The sequence below is a fragment of the Salvelinus fontinalis genome, chromosome 2 (genome assembly GCF_029448725.1).
Source record: "Salvelinus fontinalis isolate EN_2023a chromosome 2, ASM2944872v1, whole genome shotgun sequence".
NCBI lineage: Eukaryota > Metazoa > Chordata > Actinopteri > Salmoniformes > Salmonidae > Salvelinus > Salvelinus fontinalis.
Window position 1 is genome coordinate 75,588,079 of NC_074666.1, and position 19,907 is coordinate 75,607,985.

General features: G+C 46.8%; 1 protein-coding gene across 3 annotated transcripts; it reads right to left on the bottom strand.

Annotated features, from left to right (window-relative positions):
• Nucleotides 1-748: 748 nt before the first annotated feature.
• Nucleotides 749-19,551, bottom strand: LOC129826082 (transcription activator BRG1-like). 3 transcript variants are annotated; one of them, XR_008754996.1, is made up of 32 exons: nucleotides 19,344-19,551; nucleotides 15,825-16,082; nucleotides 15,508-15,643; nucleotides 14,351-14,776; nucleotides 14,007-14,105; nucleotides 13,169-13,725; nucleotides 12,583-12,756; nucleotides 12,285-12,467; nucleotides 12,074-12,124; nucleotides 11,585-11,715; nucleotides 11,300-11,354; nucleotides 10,563-10,826; nucleotides 10,261-10,424; nucleotides 9,967-10,033; nucleotides 9,713-9,823; nucleotides 9,341-9,583; nucleotides 9,138-9,251; nucleotides 8,836-8,943; nucleotides 8,621-8,707; nucleotides 8,454-8,500; nucleotides 8,170-8,336; nucleotides 7,739-7,902; nucleotides 7,284-7,550; nucleotides 6,773-6,850; nucleotides 6,332-6,550; nucleotides 5,936-6,207; nucleotides 5,673-5,781; nucleotides 2,835-2,936; nucleotides 2,452-2,590; nucleotides 1,816-1,952; nucleotides 924-1,570; nucleotides 749-764 (listed from the first exon to the last, which is right to left on the bottom strand). XR_008754996.1 is itself a non-coding variant. In XM_055886410.1 (31 exons), the coding sequence occupies exons 2-31, from the start codon at nucleotides 16,038-16,040 to the stop codon at nucleotides 1,538-1,540; spliced, it is 4,917 nt and encodes a 1,638-aa protein (XP_055742385.1). In that variant the 5' UTR covers nucleotides 16,041-16,082; nucleotides 19,344-19,551; the 3' UTR covers nucleotides 897-1,537. The 3 variants fall into 3 exon arrangements, 2 of the variants coding, with proteins under 2 accessions (XP_055742385.1, XP_055742375.1); XM_055886410.1 differs by lacking the exon at nucleotides 749-764 and having other exon boundaries at nucleotides 897-1,570; nucleotides 12,074-12,121; XM_055886400.1 differs by lacking the exon at nucleotides 749-764 and having other exon boundaries at nucleotides 897-1,570.
• Nucleotides 19,552-19,907: the final 356 nt, after the last annotated feature.

A 19,907-nucleotide genomic window follows, 5' to 3' on the forward strand; every position in this document is an offset into this window, starting at 1 on the left:
TCAACCATCACATTCTTTTCCATCTCTCTTCAGATTTCACCTCAACTGACCATCATCCCTCCTAGCAAATAAGCTTTTTTATTGGAATGTATTTCTGATCAATGACAAAGTAAAAAGAAAATCACAAAATAAACTGGCCATGTTAACCCATATACACATAGGCTAGTATAAGGCTAGTCAGAGGTTGGTCTCAGCGCAGTCAGAAACTCTGCCATCATGGTTAATGCGGTGACGGTAGCTCTTTAGTCACTTAAAATGAGTTAACAAACCATTTGAGGAGAGAACGGACTCTAGTGCAGATCCATTCAAAAACATTCTACTGAAAAACGACTTTCCACACACAGAAAAAAGTATTTGTCCAGGTGTTATGACATGAGCCCAATGCTGGAACAAAGCAGTGTGAGGGGGAGCGGGAAAAACAGCAGGGTCAATGAGTGACCTGAGGAAGAAGAAACTGGTGTATATCTGAGATCAGAGGCATGGAAGCCCTGGCAGGATCTCACACATGCCCAGAGTAACACTGTTTGAAATACAACTGTGTGAGTGCTACAAGCCTATAAAAGCACTGTGGCCTAAAATACATAATTCATATAATTCAGTTTATCATAGCAAACTAGCATTCATTTAGTGGTCAGCATGTTTACAGTTCAGACTCAAGGAGAAAATCTTCAACATAAACATCAACAAAACACCTACCTTTTCAACCCATGGCTTTTCATCCAGAGGCATTCAGTACTGTTATCTGGTCAAGGTGAGAGGGCCATCTAGTATGCATACAAGATAACTACAGTTAGTCAAAGATGGCTTAACAGTTCATTCCATTCAGCACATTTAGGATACAGCAATCAATCATGTGTAGTGCATAAAGTGAATAAAGACAACAGCAGCGAGGAAAGTTTAATTACGAGACGCATTTATTGTACTTTTTGGAATCCAGTGACACAGACGTGAGACAGAGTCCCGCCCTTCCCTTCTCACTCGTAGCCGGAGGAAGGCCTAAGGGGGAACGTACCGTTATCTCACTTGTATTCTTAAATTAAACAGAGATATAATAGAACGACACACCCAGGTGCATTTCCACAGACCAAACCACATGCATTCAAGGGACTTAGAAACCACAGCGACTCCGGTCACACAGCTCCATCTCAAAGGAAACAAAACGACAAAACAAACTCACTTAAAAAGTCAGCAAACTCTCCCTATGGTCCACGATCAGTCTGCTAATCAAACCCTGTCCACCTTAAATCACTTCCAGGAGAAAACAACAAGGCAAAAAGACATACAGTCCAGCTATTCATACCAGGATTGCCTGCTTAAATATGTAAGTGTTTTTTTTGTTATGTGTTTTTTATTTTTTAATTGATGGTGTATTTTAATTATGGAATACATTTCTCTCACTAAAAATCAGCTCATCTAGGTAAAACTAGGCCCCTCTCCACTGGCTTGTCTCCCTGCTATAGAATCTAGGTAAAATATATAAGTTCCAGTCGAGGGTGTCAGTGGGCCGTTGGTCCTCACAGAACAGGAGTGGTTCAGTTCAGTCCTCCTCACTGCCGCTGGCCGAACCCGCCTGGAACAGAAGGCCGAAGAAAAAACACTTAATCCTTCAACCCAATACAACATAGCTTGTTGATCACCAGCCTAGTCTACTGTAGACGTTTAAGAAAACAATTCTGAAAGTGTTAAAGACAATCCCCCAAAAATACTGCTGCTCTGAGTTACATAAGTTAATCAGTGTTGCCAGTGTTGTTGGCTTCGAAAGGAAGCTTAAATGGACAGTTAAGTAGTGTCTCAATGTATTTGTGTGTGTCTTACCTCCTCCTGTTCCTCCTCGCTGTCGTCGTCGCTCACTACAGGTTTGGCCCGGGAGCCACGGCCCCTCCGGCGCTGGCCCTTCCCTCTGCCCTCCTTCTCCTTCCTCCCCAGCTTAATCTTCACCTTCACTGAACGAGCTGAAAGAGGGAGAAAGAAAGAAGAAGCATGGACACAAATCCATGAGTATACAATTCCTCAAAAGTACAACAAATTATTAAATAGTTTAAAGGGGCAATCCCTGATTGCAACATCTATTTTTGGACTTTTCAATTAATGATTTACACCCATTGATTCTTGAAGAATATAAGTTATAAATGCCTCATGAGCTGAGTTAAATTGTCACATTCCACCAGAACCCAAAATATAATCTTGTTTTACTCCTTTGTAAACAATGTAATTGTAAACAAACACTGTACAGCCTCAAAACATGGTTAAAACTATAATTATGCATTCATAGCTCAGTCTATGAATTTGAGAGTGGTTTCAACAGCCCCATGAGTCAGCTATTTACCAAACACTGGTGGGGGGGAGGGTGGGATGCGTTGTTGTTTGAACGGCAGATTGCCCTTTTAACAGTGGACTATGATACTAAGTGCATGTAATGTAAATACTGTATGTAAATACTGTAACACTCACATTCAGACTCAGAGCCTTCGTCCACCTCCTCCTCTTCTTCCTCACTGTCCTCTCCCTCACTCTCCTCCTCCTTCTCCTTTTCAATCTTCTGCCTGACACTGGTGAAGACTGACTGCAGTACGATGGAGTCCTCATAGATCTAGGGGGTGAGAGAGAAATATAGAAGATGTCAGCAGCAGGGTAACAGGCTACTGTGACATTTCTTCAGAGTATGAGAGGTTCCATTCAATTCACCATAAAAAGGTTGTGACAAGTCTCCTCGGATCTGTAATACATTGGGCTGAAACAGGCCCTTCATATCCCAGCACCCCCACAACGTTGTCTTATCATGCCCAACAACGGTCTGCCCTCCCCTCATTCCCTCCCTGTTGCCAGACACTCACCAGAGAGCCCTCCAGGTTGAAGGTCTGAGCGTTACTACACAGCAGCATCACATCCTTCTCCAGGTCATTCAGGCTGCGGTACTTATGGCCGCGGATCCTCTCCTGGAGGGGAAAAGAGGAGAGGACATCAGAATAGTCATCAGACCAGTAGAGCACAACACAGGACTGAGAAGATCAGGACGAGACAGCTAGATGTGACTTGTCAGTCCCCTAACCTCCCAGAAGGACTATTTTACTGATTGCGATTCCCTAGTCGATTCCCGCGATGTCTAATATTAAAGAAGTCTCGAGGTATTGCTCGCCTGAGGTAGAGTACCTTATGATAAGCTGTATACCACACTATCTACCAAGAGAGTTCTCATCTATATTAATCGTAGCTGTCTATTTACCACCAGACCGATGCCGGCACTAAGAACGCAATCAACAAACTCTAAGGCCATAAGCAAACAAGAAAATGCTCATCCAGAAGCGTCGCTTCTAGTGGCAGAGACTTAAATGCAGGCAAACTTAAATCAGTTTTACCAGCATGTCACATCTGCAACCAAAAAAAATAAAATTCTAGACCACCTTTACTCCACACACAGAGATTCATATAAAGCTCTCCCCTACCTTCCATTTGGCAAATCTGACCATAATTCTATCTTCCTGATTCCTGCTTACAAGTTAAAACTAAAGCAGGAGGTACCAGGGACTCGCTCAATACGGAAGTGGTCAGATGACGCGGATGCTACGCTACAGGACTGCTTGCTAGCAGAGTGGAATATGTTCCCGGGATTCATCCAATGGCATTAAGGAGTATACAACCTCCTTCTTCGGCTTCATCAATAAGTGCATCGACGACGTCCCCCCCAACAGTGACCGTACGTACCGATCCCAACCAGAAGCAATGGATTACAGGCAACATCCGCATCGAGCTAAAGGCTAGAGCTGCCGCTTTCAAGGAGCGGGACACTAATCCGGACACTTATAAGAAATCCCGCTATGCCCTCAGACGAACCATCAAACAAGCAAAGTGTCAATACAGCATTAAGATTGAATCCTACTACACCGGCTCTGACGCTCGTCGGATGTGGCAGGGCTTGAAAACTATTACGGACTACAAAGGGAAACCCAGACACGAGATGCCCAGTGACACGAGCCTACCAGACGAGCTAAATGCCTTTTATGCTTGCTTCGAGGCAAGCAACACTGAAGCATGCACGAGAGCACCAGCTGTTCTGGATGACTGTGTGATAACGCTCTCGGTAGCTGATGTGAGTAAGACCTTTAAACAGGTCAACATTCACAAAGCCGCGGGGCCAGACGGATTACCAGGATGTGTACTCAAAGCATGCACGGACCAACTGTCAAGTGACTTCACTGACATTTTCAACCTCTCCCTGACCGAGTCTGTAAGACATACATATTCAAGCAGACCACCATAGTCCCTGTGCCCAAGGAAGCGAAGGTAACCTGCCTAAATGATTACAGCCCCGTAGCACTCACGTCGGTAGCCATGAAGTGCTACCCACCTGAAAAAAAGGAACACCTATGTGAGAATGCTGTTCATTGACTACAGCTCAGTGTTCAACACCTTAGTGCCCACGAAGCTCATCACTAAGCTAAGGACTCTGGGACTAAACACCTCCCTCTGCAACTGGATCCTGGACTTCCTGACGGGCCGCCTCCAGGTGGTAAAGGTAGGCAACAATTCGTCTGCCACGCTGATCCTCAACTCTGGGGCCCCTCAGGGGTGTGTACTTAGTTCCCTCCTGTACTCCCTGTTCACCCACGACTCCAAAACCATAATTAAGTTGGCTGACGACAACAGTGGTAGGCCTGATCAACAACGATGAGACAGTCTATAGGGAAGAGGTCAGAGAACTGGCAGTGTGGTGCCAGGACAACAACCTCTCCCTCAACGTGAGCAAGAGAAAGGAGCTGATCGTGGACTACAGGAAAAGGCGGGCCGAACAGGCCCCCATTAACATCGACAGGGCTGTAGTGGAGCGGGTCGAGAGTTTCAAGTTCCTTGGTGTCCACGTCACCAACGAACTATCATGGTCCAAACACACCAAGACAGTCATGAAGAGGGCACGACAAAACCTATTCCCCCTCAGGAGACTGAAAAGATTTGGCATGGGTCCCCAGATCCTCAAAAAGTTATACAGCTGCACCATCGAGAGCATCCTGACCAGTTGCATCACCGCCTGGTATGGCTACTGCTTGACATCTGACCCTAAGGCGCTACAGAGGGTAGTGTGTACGGCCCAGTACATCAGTGGGCCAAGCTTCCTGCCATACAGGATCTATATAATAGGCGGTGTCAGAGGAAAGCCCATAAAATTGTCAGAGACAACAGTCACCCAAGTCATAGACTGTTTTCTCTGCTACCACACGGCAAGCGGTACCGGAGCGAGAAGTCTAGGGTCAAAAGGCTCCTTAACAGCTTCTACCCCCAAGCCATAAGACTGCTAAACAAATCATCAAATGGCCACCACACTATTTACATTAACACCCCCCCTTCCCCTCCATTTGTTTTGTACACTGCTGCTACTCACTGTTTATTATCTATGCATAGTTACGTCACCTCTACCTACATGTACAAATTACCTCAACTAACCTGTACCCCCGCACACTGACTCGGTACCAGCGCCCCCTGTATATAGCCTCTTTATTGTTATATTTATTACTTTAGTTTATTTGGGAAATATTTTCTTAACTCTTCTTGAACTGCACTGTTGGTTAAGGGCTTGTAAGTAAGCATTTCACGGTAAGGACCACACTTGTTATATTCGGCAAATAAAGTTTGATTTGATTTAGTCTTATAACCGATACATTAAAGGGTTAGCGCCATACCTTAATCTTCCTGAAGTCGACAGGCTTGCGGATGAGCTCGTAGTACTCAGGCAGCTCCTTGCGGGACGGCAGCTGGATGAAGACTTCACTCAGCTGGCGCCCATTGCTGCTGTGAAATAGGAGAACAGGGAAACTCCGGGATAAGTCCACCTCAAAATGCTCTGCTCTGACCATTACATGACAAAGTAGGTTGTGTTTGTATATGTTGTCATGTGCTGATCTTCACTGGGTTGTCATCCAGACATAGGAGCTCACCAACTCACCCGTCCTTGTACTTGATGACAGTGTCCACCACCTTTTTCATCTTCTTGGTGAGGGATGGGGGGTTAGGGGACAGTTTTTCAGCCGGAGGGCGCCCGCGTTTCTTGGCCTTCTTAACCTCCTCATCCTTGTCACGGCTGCGACCACCGCCACCACCGCTGGAGCTGGGCGTGGCTGGGCCGGGCATGTCGTCACGGTCTCGCTTGCGCTTCCGGGTCGTCTTCTTGTGACGCACCTCCTCCTCGAGGTCCTCCAGATTACCGTCCTCTATGGCCTGTTGGAGGGGGAACCACACATCAGCATTGCAGGTCATAGACCATAGAGGACGGTAATCTCAGTTATAGGACTTTCAATTATTAGCTAAAATCTTTTTCAACTACAACAGTTGGATAGCTGACCTTGAGCCACTGCTTCTCTGTCAGTGAGTCGCTGTAGTCCACCTCCTTGCGCTGGCGAGAGCCGCGACCAAACATCTTCTCCTCCTCCTCCTCACAGGTGAGCCTCTCCACCTCGGCATCATCCTTTAGGATCCAGGTGGGCAGCTCGTCATCCTCCATCAGACGGGGCTTTCTCTTGGGGTTGCGGGCATCCTCACGGCGCCGGTCCAGGTCCATACGCTGGAGGGGAGGTACAATGTAAGAAAAGAGAAAAAAAACAGTTGAAGAATGGTAGATTTCCATCGTAAGTCTATGTATCGGTGTCATTTTATCAGACTTGAGGTTGTGTCAAAGCCTCCAACAGGGCAGTCTTCAGTCTAGAGACTGACAGTGAAGCCTCCAGTTGCCTCAAGCAAGACTCAGACTACATTACTGTAAATCTTGAAGAATTATGGGACTGACCATGAACTGGTCAAACTCCTCCTCGCTCCTGGCAATCATCTGGTTGACAGTCTCATCATCAGGCACCTCGTCCTCCTCCTGTAGACAATAGAAAGAGTGAGCACAAGGCTGTTAGTGGTGCCTCAGTCTCTGAACTATAATTCTTGAATGCTTATCAGTTATGTTAGTATCATATAAAGTGCATTGTAACATGTAGCGCGTGATGTATTGGAGTGAATATCCTACAATAGGTGTGATGCATACGTCTACCAGAAAACCACTGCTCCTACTAACTGTATAGATAGTAGCCGTCCTAGCTGGAAGTCTGTTCTATGTTATTGAAAAAGAGCTTCATTAAATAAATAAAGTTTTTTTTTTTTTAAGAAAGCAGGAAGAGGAGAAGAGGAAACCAAACCTAAAAAAAGGAACAGCCCCTAAATTCAGAAGGTAGAGAAAAAAAAAGTAAAGAAAGGTTAAATGGTAGGGAGGCGTGTGGGTGGTTGGGAAGTGTGGTGGACGTGATCACACCCACCAACGCCCCCCCAGCGCGCCAGCCCCCTGGGGCCCCGACCTCGTCCTGTTCCTCATGCTCCAGGATGGCCTGCAGGAAGGCACGGCGCTCATGACTCGATGACTTCTGGTCGAACATGCCGGCCTGGATGACCTTCTGGTCCACATTCAGCTTGTACTTGGCAGCCGCCAGGATCTTCTCCTCCACACTTTGAACGGTGCAGAGACGCAACACACGCACCTCGTTCCGCTGCCCGATACGGTGGGCTCTGTCCTGGGCCTGCAGGTCCTGTACAGGGGAGGGCGAGAGAAAGAGAGGGGTGAGTGATCAGAGTTAGGGGAAGGGTCGGAGTTGGCTATGTTACCTCACAAAATCACCTCAATAGCCACTAATCCCAGCTGTTTTCTAAATATATATCAATAACTCCAGTGAGATTCCTAGATCATAACACTACAGTAGAGGGTAATGAGCTGAACCTGATGTGGGTTCCAGTCGGAGTCAAAGATGACCACAGTGTCAGCAGACTGAAGGTTGAGGCCCAGCCCGCCGGCCCTGGTGCTGAGCAGGAACACAAAGTACTGAGAGTCGGGGTCATTGAAGGTCTTCAAAAGCATCCCACGATCCTCAGCCTTAGTGGTTCCTATGGACAAAGACCAATGGTGTTAGTTACCAGTTTCCACAGAACAACAGCAGGAGGGATTTGCAAATAACATGAGCTCGTGAACATACATCAGCCTCCCCACATCACAATGTTGAGCCATTGTGTTCTAGTAAACTGCATACCGTAAGTACAAAACAAATCCTACACATAGTTCTGTATTTCTCATAGTACAAAATAGTTCTGGAATTTGTCTTGAATTCATTTTCCCAGCACCAGACTAAATCACTTTCCTATCCCGCCTCTCACCGTCCAGACGCAGGTACTTAAAGTTGCGCCAGCCAAAGTAGTCCTCCATGATGGTCATGGTGGAAGTCATCTGACAGAAGAGCAGGACCTTGTGGTTGGTGACCATCAGCTTGGGCAGGATACGGTCTAGCAGCTCAAACTTCCCAGCTGCGCGGTACAGGTCAGGTCTGGAGGGAGCAGGGGACGAGAACAGAGGGGTGGATGAGGGAACGCGCCACACATAGTAAGATCAACCACAAGACCATGAAGCGTCAACATGCAACGTCAGCAGAAGATTTGCTTACCCAGACACTACGCCTCCAGTGAATCCCAAATGCTCAGAGAAGGACTCCTGTGAACAGACGAGTCACAACTATTCGGTTAAAATGAGAAGCTTTAACCACAATCTTACACTTCAGTCAACATCTCTTCTCAATTCATGTAAGAGTTGAGGTAGGCCCTTGCACTGTACCTCGATCTGCTGGAACATGTAGGGATGGTTACAGATCTTCCTCAGCTGCATGATGGTGTTCATCAGGGTCTTGGTGCCTCCTTTACCCTGAAACACAACACTCTACACTTAGTCATCCTGTAGTACCCATCTAAACAGCCCAGTATAACTGACCCCCAGTCAGTTGTTAGGGGGTGTATGGAGAGCAGTGACGGGGGTTCTCTACTCCTCCTTACCTTCTTGTCTTTCTCAGAGCCGTCGGTGAGCAGCACACCCTTAGCCTGCATGTGTCTGTACAGCACTCTCTGCAGGGCCGACATGTCACACTTGATCACATACTCCACCTGCGGAACACACACACACACACACACACACACACACACACACACACACACACACACACACACACACAGGGAGAGAACAGGTTAAAACATTGCATTGATTGGACAGATATGAGTTTAAAGTACTGAAAAAAATCAATTGATTGATCTTTATTGTCCTTGGAGACTGAAAGCCAAGTGATTGACAGGAGTCAGACCTTCTCAGGCAGCTGGGACTCCACTTCCTTTTTCAGTCTGCGCAGCAGGAAGGGGCGGAGCACTTTGTGCAAACGACGGATAATCAGGATGGTCTCTTCCTCGTTCAGATCCACCTAGGTTCGAGAGAGAGGGGGGTAAGAGTCCAGCCATGATGACCCCAATGTCTCCAAAACACCCCTGTACACAGCCCTGACTAACTCACCTTCTCTCCAGTCATGGCGAAGGGGGCATTGAACCACTGCTCGAAGGTTGTGCAGGACTTGAAGATGGTCGGCAGCAGGAAGTTGAGCAGGGCCCAAAGCTCCGGCAGCTTGTTCTGCAGCGGAGTGCCGGTCAGCAGCAGACGCCGCGGGGCCAGGTAGTGGGTGTTCAGAACCACAGTCAGCTTACAGTGGTGGTTTTTCATACGGTGGCCCTCGTCCACTATCATGTACTTCCATCGCAGCTGAGAGGGAAAGAGTACAGTGGCGTGAGAAGTTGAAATGGAAGTTTCCATAGGTTTACCTGTCTGACTAGGGCCATTTCTAAGGCGATGTATAATTGCACAGGGTGATTTGAAGAGGTGGGTCCCTACCTTAGCCAGCACTTGCTTGTCTTTGATGATGTACTCGTAGGTGGTAAGCAGTACGTTGAACTTGCCGCTGCGCAGGATGGGGAGGAATGCCCGGCGAGCTTGTGGTGAACCCTGGACATAGACATAGTAGAACACACATCAATTTTACATCTACAGAACACTATAATCAAAGGATATTCACATGTACATGCGGACCACCTACTACGCAATTGTCAAACTTCACCCTGGAAGAAGCGTTGAAAGGGGCTACTCACTTTGTAAGAGACTTTTACCACAGATGGAGCCCACTTATCAAACTCATACACCCAGTTGGACAGAGTTCTGAAAACAAAGACGGGAGATACATTTATAAACATATACTTTCTCTGTCCACCTCAAGATCGCACTGACATAACACAAGGCAAAAATACCCATAACAGCCCTTCTGGGCTTGTATCTGTATAATTACAGGAGAACATCTCGATTGAAACAACAGAAATAGTGCATCAGTCCCGGTCTATAAAGGAGCAGAGAAGTGACTAGAGGAAAGGAGAGGCAGAGGGACTCACGAGAGGGGCACGATGATGAGGAAGGGGCCGTTGATGCGCTTGTGCTCCATGAGGTAGGTGATGAGGCCGATGGTCTGGATGGTCTTGCCCAGACCCATCTCATCAGCCAGGATCCCATTCAGGTTGTTGTTGTACAGAGACACCAGCCACTCCAAGCCCTTGATCTTAGATGTGAGGGGGACACAAACCAATCATTCTACTGTCTCACAATATCATCAGGTGTGCGTCATCTCTTCTTTTTTGACACGTTACTTCTTGTAAGCATTGTGAAAGGTAATGAAACACATGGGTAGACTGTGCACCTGGTAATGTTTGAGCTGCCCGTTGACCAGCAGTGTGGACTGTTTGTCCACCGTCTCAGTGACGGCGTGGGCCACAGCATAGTAAGACTGCAGGCCTCGGGCGAACGCCGCCTCGGCACTGTTATACTCATCATCCACATCCTGCTTGGCTCCCTCGATGATGTAGCGGACGTCGACCTCAGACACGTCCTCTGTGTCGGGGTCTGGGATCTTCTTTTTCTCCTCAGTGGGAGCCTGGGAGGGCTGGGGCTCCTCCTCTTCCTCCTGAGGGGTGCGGAGCAAGAGGATGGACTCAGATACAGATGCCACACAGCCTGGCTCAAATTGTCTCAGCCAAGGTCAAGTCAAAAGACATGTTATAGAATCGCAATATAATATTCTTTATGGAAACTAGAACACGGCTTGTCCCATGAACTGGTCAGGATTAAGATTAATCTGGAAAAGATCTGTTCCAGTAAAGATATTTACAGCACAATATGTTTTAATTTACATGAATATAAGCTTTATAGTACACAATGCAGAGAAAAGGTTACATTAGTTTGGGCTTGGCAATGGCCTAGTTTCTGATAGCCCAAGGCGAGAGTGGTACGCCTCTGAACAGACTCCACACGCAAGGTCTCATCCACGGCGGTCTGCTTACATTTATTTAAAGGTGACTTGAGGTTTACGATATACATATATTAGAGGGGAAAGTGGGGGGTAAGGAGAGAGCATTGCGGTCTCTGTAAGGTACATACCTCCTCTTCCTCTGAGCCACTGTCCTCGCTGTCTGAACGAGGAGCCACTTCATACCTGCAGGAGAAAAGTTAAAATGATTAGTTGTGATGCCTGATGTCATAGTTTTGAGATTACAGTGTTTATGTACTTATGGCTAAGCAACAGTGTGAAAGGCATTTAGAATTGTACAATGTTCATTCTTTCCAAAGGAAAATGGTATTTCACATTCCTCAGGCTCTCGTGTCGTCATTATTCCCACAGTCGGGTAAACAAGTGTGTCTCCTAGCAAGCTGTGTTTAACTGACCCAGGGTTCATCTCCAGCCAGGTGTCCAGCTGGCCAGCCCGGGGTGCGTCCAGCCCCGTCAGGATCTTCCCACTGTCTACATGGATCACCTTCACAGGCAGGTCACTCATCTGACTGGTCTCATCCAGAGGCTGAGAGTGGAAGAGGGAGTGAGTGAGAAATTGACTGGAAACTGTGTGATATTACTTGTCAATATGATAATTTCATGGTAAATTAAACAAGTATTCCTGTGGCCTTGTGAAAAACAGGGAGCCTGGAAACAATGCTACTTTTCAGTTTCTTATCAACACATCATGAGGCAAATGGCCTATTACCAGACATGAAAAGGTCCTATTAGTTAAAATTTTGAGTGATGGGGCTTACATTCGTTCATTATATTGTTCTTCATGAACTGATGGCAGAGAAGATGACTTTGTAAAAAATCTTGGGGGGGGGGATTATTGTCTGGATTTTATCAGACCAAATCTTTCACTGGGACCTGAAACTCACCTCACCGTCGGGTCCAAGGGCAGGAGGCTGGCCTTCCCCACTCTCTGGCTTCTAGGGAACATGAACATCAATTTCTCATATTGCAATGACAGGCTCAACAACGGAAACACGGGGGGCTGCATATCGCAGTAAAACACAAGGTAACACAATACAACAAATGGAACTTCAGAAAGATGCACTTTCAACATTTGTCCTTGGCCTCATTCATCACCTTCTTTTTCTTCTTCTTCTTTTTCTTCTTCTTCTTCTTGTCCTTGAGGGCCTGATCAGCCTTGTGGGCTCTGACCAGATCGGTGAGGTTGGCCACGTACTCGTCTGTCTGCTGCAGCAGGTAGGCCAGACGCTTGTCTTTTTTCTGGTCAATGAGCTTACGGTAGCCCTCCTCATCTTCAGCCTAGGGAAGGACACACACATTGACGACAGGTGTTAGAGGCATTGGGTGTGAGAGTAGATCTATGGCTATGTAATAGTGAGTGTGTAAACGAGCACGCAGCTGTGTGGTCACTCACCATCAGCCTACTCATTCTCTCCTTCTCAATGCGCTCGTTCTCCTTCTTCTGCTCGCGCTCAGTGTTGGCATGGTAGGTGGCCACAGCTTTGGTGGCCTTCTGGAGCTTGGCTGTGATGGAGCGGTGGTACTCCTTGAAGTCTTTAGCATGCTGCAGGATGCTGTTAAGGTATTCCTGTACAAAAACCTCTGAATATTAGTGTCTATACAATACAACGCAAAGCATTGGAGGTCTTACAAGCATTGGAGGTCTTACAGGATCACCTGACATCTAGATTGTGAACTTCAGTCCCGACCCCTCTGTGTACCCGCCGGTTCTGCCCCGACCCCTCTGTGTACCCGCCGGTTCTGCCCCGACCCCTCTGTGTACCCGCCGGTTCTGCCCCGACCCCTCTGTGTACCCGACGGTTCTGCCCCGACCCCTCTGTGTACCCGCCGGTTCTGCCCCGACCCCTCTGTGTACCCGCCGGTTCTGCCCCGACCCCTCTGTGTACCTGCCGGTTCTGCCCCTACCCCTCTGTGTACCCGCCGGTTCTGCCCCTACCCCTCTGTGTACCTGCCGGTTCTGTCCCGACCCCTCTGTGTACCTGGTGTTTCTGGCGTCGTTTACGCTCCTGTTCAATCTTTTGTTGCTTCTCCAGTTTCTCTGTGATGCGGGCCTCGCGGAGGGACTGGCGCTTGCTGCGCTTGTAGGCCTTAGCGTTGAGGGCCGTCTCCAGGGCCGTGTCACGACGCATACACACCACTACCTCCTGACGCAGCTGTCTCTGGAAATTGAGCAGCCTCAGGGCCTTGAGCTCGATGTTGGCTTTGGTGCGCAGGTCTCCGGCCAGAGACCCTGGTAGATGCTCCAGCTCCTGGATACGGTGGGTGATACGAGCCTGCAGCCTGTACTCTCTCTCCTGGAGGATCTCCACTGGGTCCAGACCACGGGGCTTCTGGATGGGCGTGATGCGGTTCTGTTTCTGGTGCAGCACCATAGGTGGGGGCTGGGGGGGCTGCCCAGGGGACTGGGTCTGGGGGGGCATGACCGGGGAAGCAGCAGGGGGCACGGAGGGTGGAGCAGGGGAGGGTCTGCCAGTGGGCTGAGGGGGAATCAGCTTCTGGGGGGCACTGGATGGAGCAGCAGCATTCACCATGGGCCCTAGAACATATGGCATTGAAAGAGTTATTAGTTCTACCATCCCACAGAGTGTTTTGGTGCAATGATTATGTGTTCAATATGTGTGTATTACTTGTTAATTTTTATTTAACTAGGCAAGTCAGTTAAGAACAAATTCTTATTTACAATGACAGCCTACCCTTGTGATAGGTCTGGTGAAATTATCAGCACAGGAAAGAGAAGAACATGGACTAAAAACACTACAGACTAGTGCCCTCTCACACACAGGTGAATCACTGCCCAGGGGTCAAGCTGAGGCTCACCTTCGGGCCATTGTTTAGGGGGTCCATTGGTGGGCTGTCCCTGCATACCAGGGGGAACACCTGAGGGTCCTGGAGGAGGCATGTTTGGGCCTACCATTCCTGCAAGATGACATTAGATATGATCAGACACTACCTGGGCATTCATGCCTACTGAAGTCTAGTTAACGTAGAAAATGGTGCCTGAGCCAAGAGCACGTGTTTAAGTTTCACCACCAGGGGTCCCTGTTCAGCATTCAAAGTATTTATTTTATTTGTTTGAGACAGACAGCATTTGTGTGTCATTCATAAGGTTGCAAAACTCATTGACAGACTGTGTAGCATAAACTTGTACATTCCCCCCTCACCATGAGGTCTGTTGTAGTTTGCTGGTGGCTGTCCAGGCCCCGCCCCAGGCCCAGAGGAAGGCGGCATGTTGGGCATCCCTGGCTGCTGCTGCATCCCTGGCATGGGCCTCTTGCCCTGCACAGCCATCTGCAGGTGGTCTGGCAGGGGCTGGCTGCGAGCCAGCATCTTGTAGGCCATGATCTGGGCCCTGAGCTGGTGCAGCTGGTTTTGGTTGAAGGGGGTGGGTCCACCCGGCCCAACCCCGCCTGGCCCAGAACTACCACTCGGACCTGGGACCCCAACGCGGTTCTGCTGGCCCATGGACTGGGGGTCACCGCTCTCCATGGGGACACCTGGGCCAGAGGGCATCATGGGGCCGGGGGGAGGGCCGTTGGCTGGCACAGGGCTGGGAGAGTGCTCAGAACCCCCCAGTGGAGAGGGGTAGCCTGGGGAGGAGACAACAGTACAGATGAGAAAAGTCATCTTCCCTGGGAATGGTAGGGCATGACTGTCCCTTTAACAGTAAGAAACTGATTTGAATGACCAATAAAATGGCTAGATACATTGAAAATGGTGGAGAAATGGATGCTAAGAGACCAGAAGAAATGTTAACCATATCCAGACTGGTATTATGATTATGAGCTGGACTGTCGAAACAAACACTTTACAAATCAGTCTCTAACAGACATGCACACATTACAGCTGAGCCTCGCCCTCTGTCACACCAGTCAATACAGGATAGAAGAGTGAACAGAAAAACACCCTCTCCTGTGTTACAGTATTTCAACAGCCCCTCGGTCTCCCTGTCCCTCTCTCCTTGGTGACTGAGTAGTTTTGTAGCAGACAGCTGCCACCGTCATTGTCTGAAAGGGGAAGCCTCATGCCCCGCCCCTCCACTGAGCGTCTGCTGCTCACGCTACCCAACAAAACGACAGAAGTGAAAGAGGAGAAACTAGCTTGTTGAGTTCACAGTACAAGTGCACACAAGTCTACACGAGTTAGCATTCTCTTTTCAGCTAATCAGCTTTAAAAAACAATTGTGCTTAACTCTAAAATCATAAGCACCATATTTAGATCATATGGAAAGCTAATAAGTTAACCTTTTGTATAAAGGTCCTTCAATAACAGAGTCAATGTTTCCTCTATCCAATCTAATCATTACCCCATGGTATGGTACCTTGGGAATGTTGATCCATGGGGCTAGGAGGGGGTCCCATTCCAATGTGGCCTCCACCTGGTCTCATGCCCATGCTCTTCATTGGTCCATAGCGAGGGTCATCAGACATGCCCTTCTCATGCATGCCTTCCATAGGCTGGGAGAAGACAATACACATTAATACATTGACATAAGAATGTCCTACTTAGATAGCACATACATTTCTTAGGTACAGTAATGGAAGAATAGATTAATGCAAAAAAAGTATAATGAAATGGTACTGCAGACCATAGCAGACATTTTACATACATTACAGTTATGCCCATTTTCTGTCTTACTTTGTGCATCTGATGCATATTCTCCTGAGGATATCCTGAGGGCCCCTGTTGTGGGTGGGAGTGTCCAGAGGCTGGGGGACCTGGGCTGGGTCCCATCATGCTATGAGCAGAGCCCGGGGAAGGGCTGGGGCCCATCATTGCTCCTGGAGAAGGCCCCGGTCCTGGGGAGGGGCCCGGCCGAGGTGTCCCTCCCATGGGGGGGTCTGGGGTGGACATCTCTCAGCTGAGTCTGAGAATTTGACAGCACCAAGCTCCACTCTGCAGAGAGGACAAATTACAAATGATACTGAGCAAATTGTTGTTGACAATTTCGCAATATTTGTTTGCGTTAGTTGGCTGTACCTGCACCAAATCTCCAGTGGTTTTCCTTCATAGCTTGTTTTCCATTATCTTTTTAAATAGGGAGGCTTTTTTGTTGCAATTTCATTTCCATGATGGATCAAAAAACATGTTTTCACATGACTCCTGTCCCTCTACAGCAGACATATGGTATTATAATTGGATTTTAAGGCACGTATGAATATCCTGCGTAATATAATATTTGTGTCATTATCACAAATCAACTGCATTATACTTAAATACTTCAACGTCAACGAGTAAAATGGCTCTTTGTCTAGCTTTTGCTACAGGATTTATCAACGAGCGTTAGGATTCTAGCTAACAATTGACGCATCCAAAATAGTTATTTTGCAAAGACAACCAAATATAATCTCAGCGACTTTTCAAGCAAGAATCAAAACATCATTGTAAGCGTATGAAAACGTAAATCTTGGCTGCTGAATGGGCGCAGATGGAAACAGATTCTTACTGCAGCCAAGAGTCACGCGCATCTGTGTGTAACGCTAGTGTTTCATGTACTGTAAAAGGGTCTATAGAATCATGAGAATCACAATAAATATTGTATCGGCACCTAAGTATCGTGATATTGTATCGTGAGGTCCCTGGCAATTCCCAGCCCTGGTGCGTACCAGATGATCTCTATGTAGCCATCATCCAAATGGACTTTGTGTTCTCGGATGTGCCCAAATGACCCAAAATACACCAGTTGGTCTGAATAACAAGATCCAATTCCCAAGATAGCCTTTTTGTGGTCATTTGAGTATGTTTTGTGTTAATATGCACACCTTGCACAAATATACACAAGTAGGATTAGGGGAAAAAAGTAGAAAATAAGACACTAGACTGGTAGAACCTGAAAGCACAGTTCACACATCTCCTGAGTTAGTTTATTTATCTTCTGCTTCAGTCACAAGGTGGCTCATTTTGTCAAGATAAGTTGACAATGCTTGGGCTAATTAAGACAAAAGTGTGCGTGTAGGCAACAACACATCCACCACACTGACTCTCAACATGCCCCCCCCCCCCCCAGGGGTGCGTGCTTAGTCCCCTCCTGTACTCCCTGTTCAGCCACGACTGCATGGCCGAACACAACTCCATTAAAGAATATGGTCCACCCCACACACCAACACAGTCCCGAAGGCACGACAATGCCTCTTCCCCCACAGGACGCTGAAAAGATTTGGCAAGGGCCCTCAGATCCTCAAAAAGTTACACTGCTGCACCATTGAGAGCATCTTGACTGGCTGCATCATCGCTTGGCATCCAAATGCAAGGCACTAAATAGGGTAGTGTGTAAGGCACAGTACATCACAGGGGCCGACATCCCTGAATTCCATGACCTCTATGCCAGGCAGGGTCAGAGGAAGGCCCTAGAAATGGCCAGACTCCAGCTACCCAAGTCATAGACTGTTCTTTCTGCTACTGCATGGGAAGTGGTACCAACATAATAAGTTTGGAACCAACAGGACCCTTAACAGTTTCTACCCCCAAGCCATAAGACTGCTAAATAGTTAACCAAATAGCTACACAGACTGTCTGCATTGACCCCCTTCAGCACTAACTCCGACTCATCATATACACTGCTGCTACTGCTTATTATTTATCCTGTTGCCTAGTCACTTTACACCTACCTATTTGTACATAGCTATCTACCTCAATTCCCTCGTACCCCTGCACATTGACTCGGTAGGGGTACCTCGTGTATATAGCCATGTTATCGTTACTCATTGTGTATTTTGGCTATTCGTCATATTATTTTTTATATTTTTCTCTACATTGTTGGGAAGTTAGTCTACACCTGTTCGTTATGAAGCACTTGATTTGTTGAAAGACACCAATGTTCTGTTTATCTTCAGTTTGTACAGGCCTACCTAAAGACCTCTGGATGATTACATGAAGTGGCCCGCCTTTGATAATACAACCTATATCATAAATAAATTATAAATGGTATACTTTTATTAATAATTGCTTTACTGAAATATAATAATTGCACATAGATTGTTGGACAGAAATATGCTCCAATGACAAAAAAATGTTCTTCCAGTGTGTGGCGATAGACAGAATGAGGAGAGTTCTTGCTTGGAAACCTTACACTCAGACGAGGTGATTCGGATGATGCTGCCCAGCAGCAGCTGCATGCATAAGAAGAACCCCCATACACTCCTGACAGAATAAACAACATAAAAGGTAAACAGCAACCATGATGTGTGGGTAAAGTTGTCGACATCATGACATTCATGTTAGTGAGACGAATAACGTTATAGCTAGCTATTTAAACGATTGAGAGTGGAATCTATTGTCGTTCCTCCTCACTAGATATTGTTATGTTAACAGTTATGTCCAAGGAGTGATGCATTCTCTTTGGTGAGACAGTAGTAGCTTGATATTGTAAACCCTGCTACCGGCGACTTGACTTAAGCTAGCTAGCTTTAGTAAAACACGGATATTTAGCTAACTAGTGGGACATAGTTGCCGGTTGCAGTTGGTAATCGTAGCAATTGAATTACGGTAGCTAGCTAATTAATTAAAGACTTCGTTAACTACTTGCTAAATATTTAGTTATAGAAGCTAACTAAACAACGTTATAAAAAAACAGTTAACGGATGCTAAGCTAATGTGGTGTACGGTGTAGTTAGCATAGCTTGACTTGGCTAGAAAGCTAGTTATGTATAGTAACTCAGTTCCGTTTACAACACAGGTTAGAAACCATTCACTCATGTGATGTGCTAACAAATATTATTTTCTAACTACACAATAAGTGTATAAAATGAAAACTAACAAAATCTAAGAAACACTGCCAGGCAGTTGGCTAACGTTAGCTGGTATAGTCTCTACCAGCCGAACATGCTGTCGTAACAAAATGTATGGTGAAAATTGGGTTATTTTGCTGACTTTGGAGATGCAGCAAGAGAGTAAAAGTTAAATAATAATTTCAGTTGATTGATCCAACCTGCAGCCCGTACCCCCGCTCTTGCTAGACTGTTACATTTACAAAAAACACAATTCATTAATTTCACTCTGCCGCCAGTCTGCATTGCAGACAAGACTAATAAATGTTCGTCGAGGCTAACGTTCCTTCCAACGATAAACAAAAGAAAGAAACTGAAATTACGTATCAATAATCTGTTTAAGGATACCATCGACGAAGTCTTAAAAATACAACTTTTGAATCTGACTTACATTGAAATCACCCTTCGCCGATAGGTCCCTTCGATTTCCAACGCTAGCCAGAAACAAAGAGCGACCTAGCCTGTTAGCATTTTTTCTCTCACCACCCCCAATTCTCGTCTGATTGTATCGCCAAGGAACGGCCTTCACTACAGCAACCGTGATACAAGAGCGCCCCCCCTACACGTTCACCCCCATGAACGACTGGAAAATCAACGCATGCCCAGTCTAGGCCCCATTGCAGAGAAGAATGCGGACGAAGTATGTCGACGTGGGGGATGGGTGTACAAGTTATTTACATGTAGTAAAATAAGATAATGAGGGATCCTTGTTGATAGTAGTCATTGACAGTAACAATTAAATCAATTGAGCTCCGTTTACATACATTTTTCTGCCTGAATAAAAATTGCAATGTCAAAAAAGCATTTGCCGATATCCACACTAGCTTTTTTTATTTAACTAGGCAAGTCAGTTAGAACAAATTCTTATTTACAATGACGGCCAAACCCGGACGACACTGGGCCTATTGTTCCACCCTATGGGACTCCCAGCCAGTATTTGAACCAGGGTGTCTGT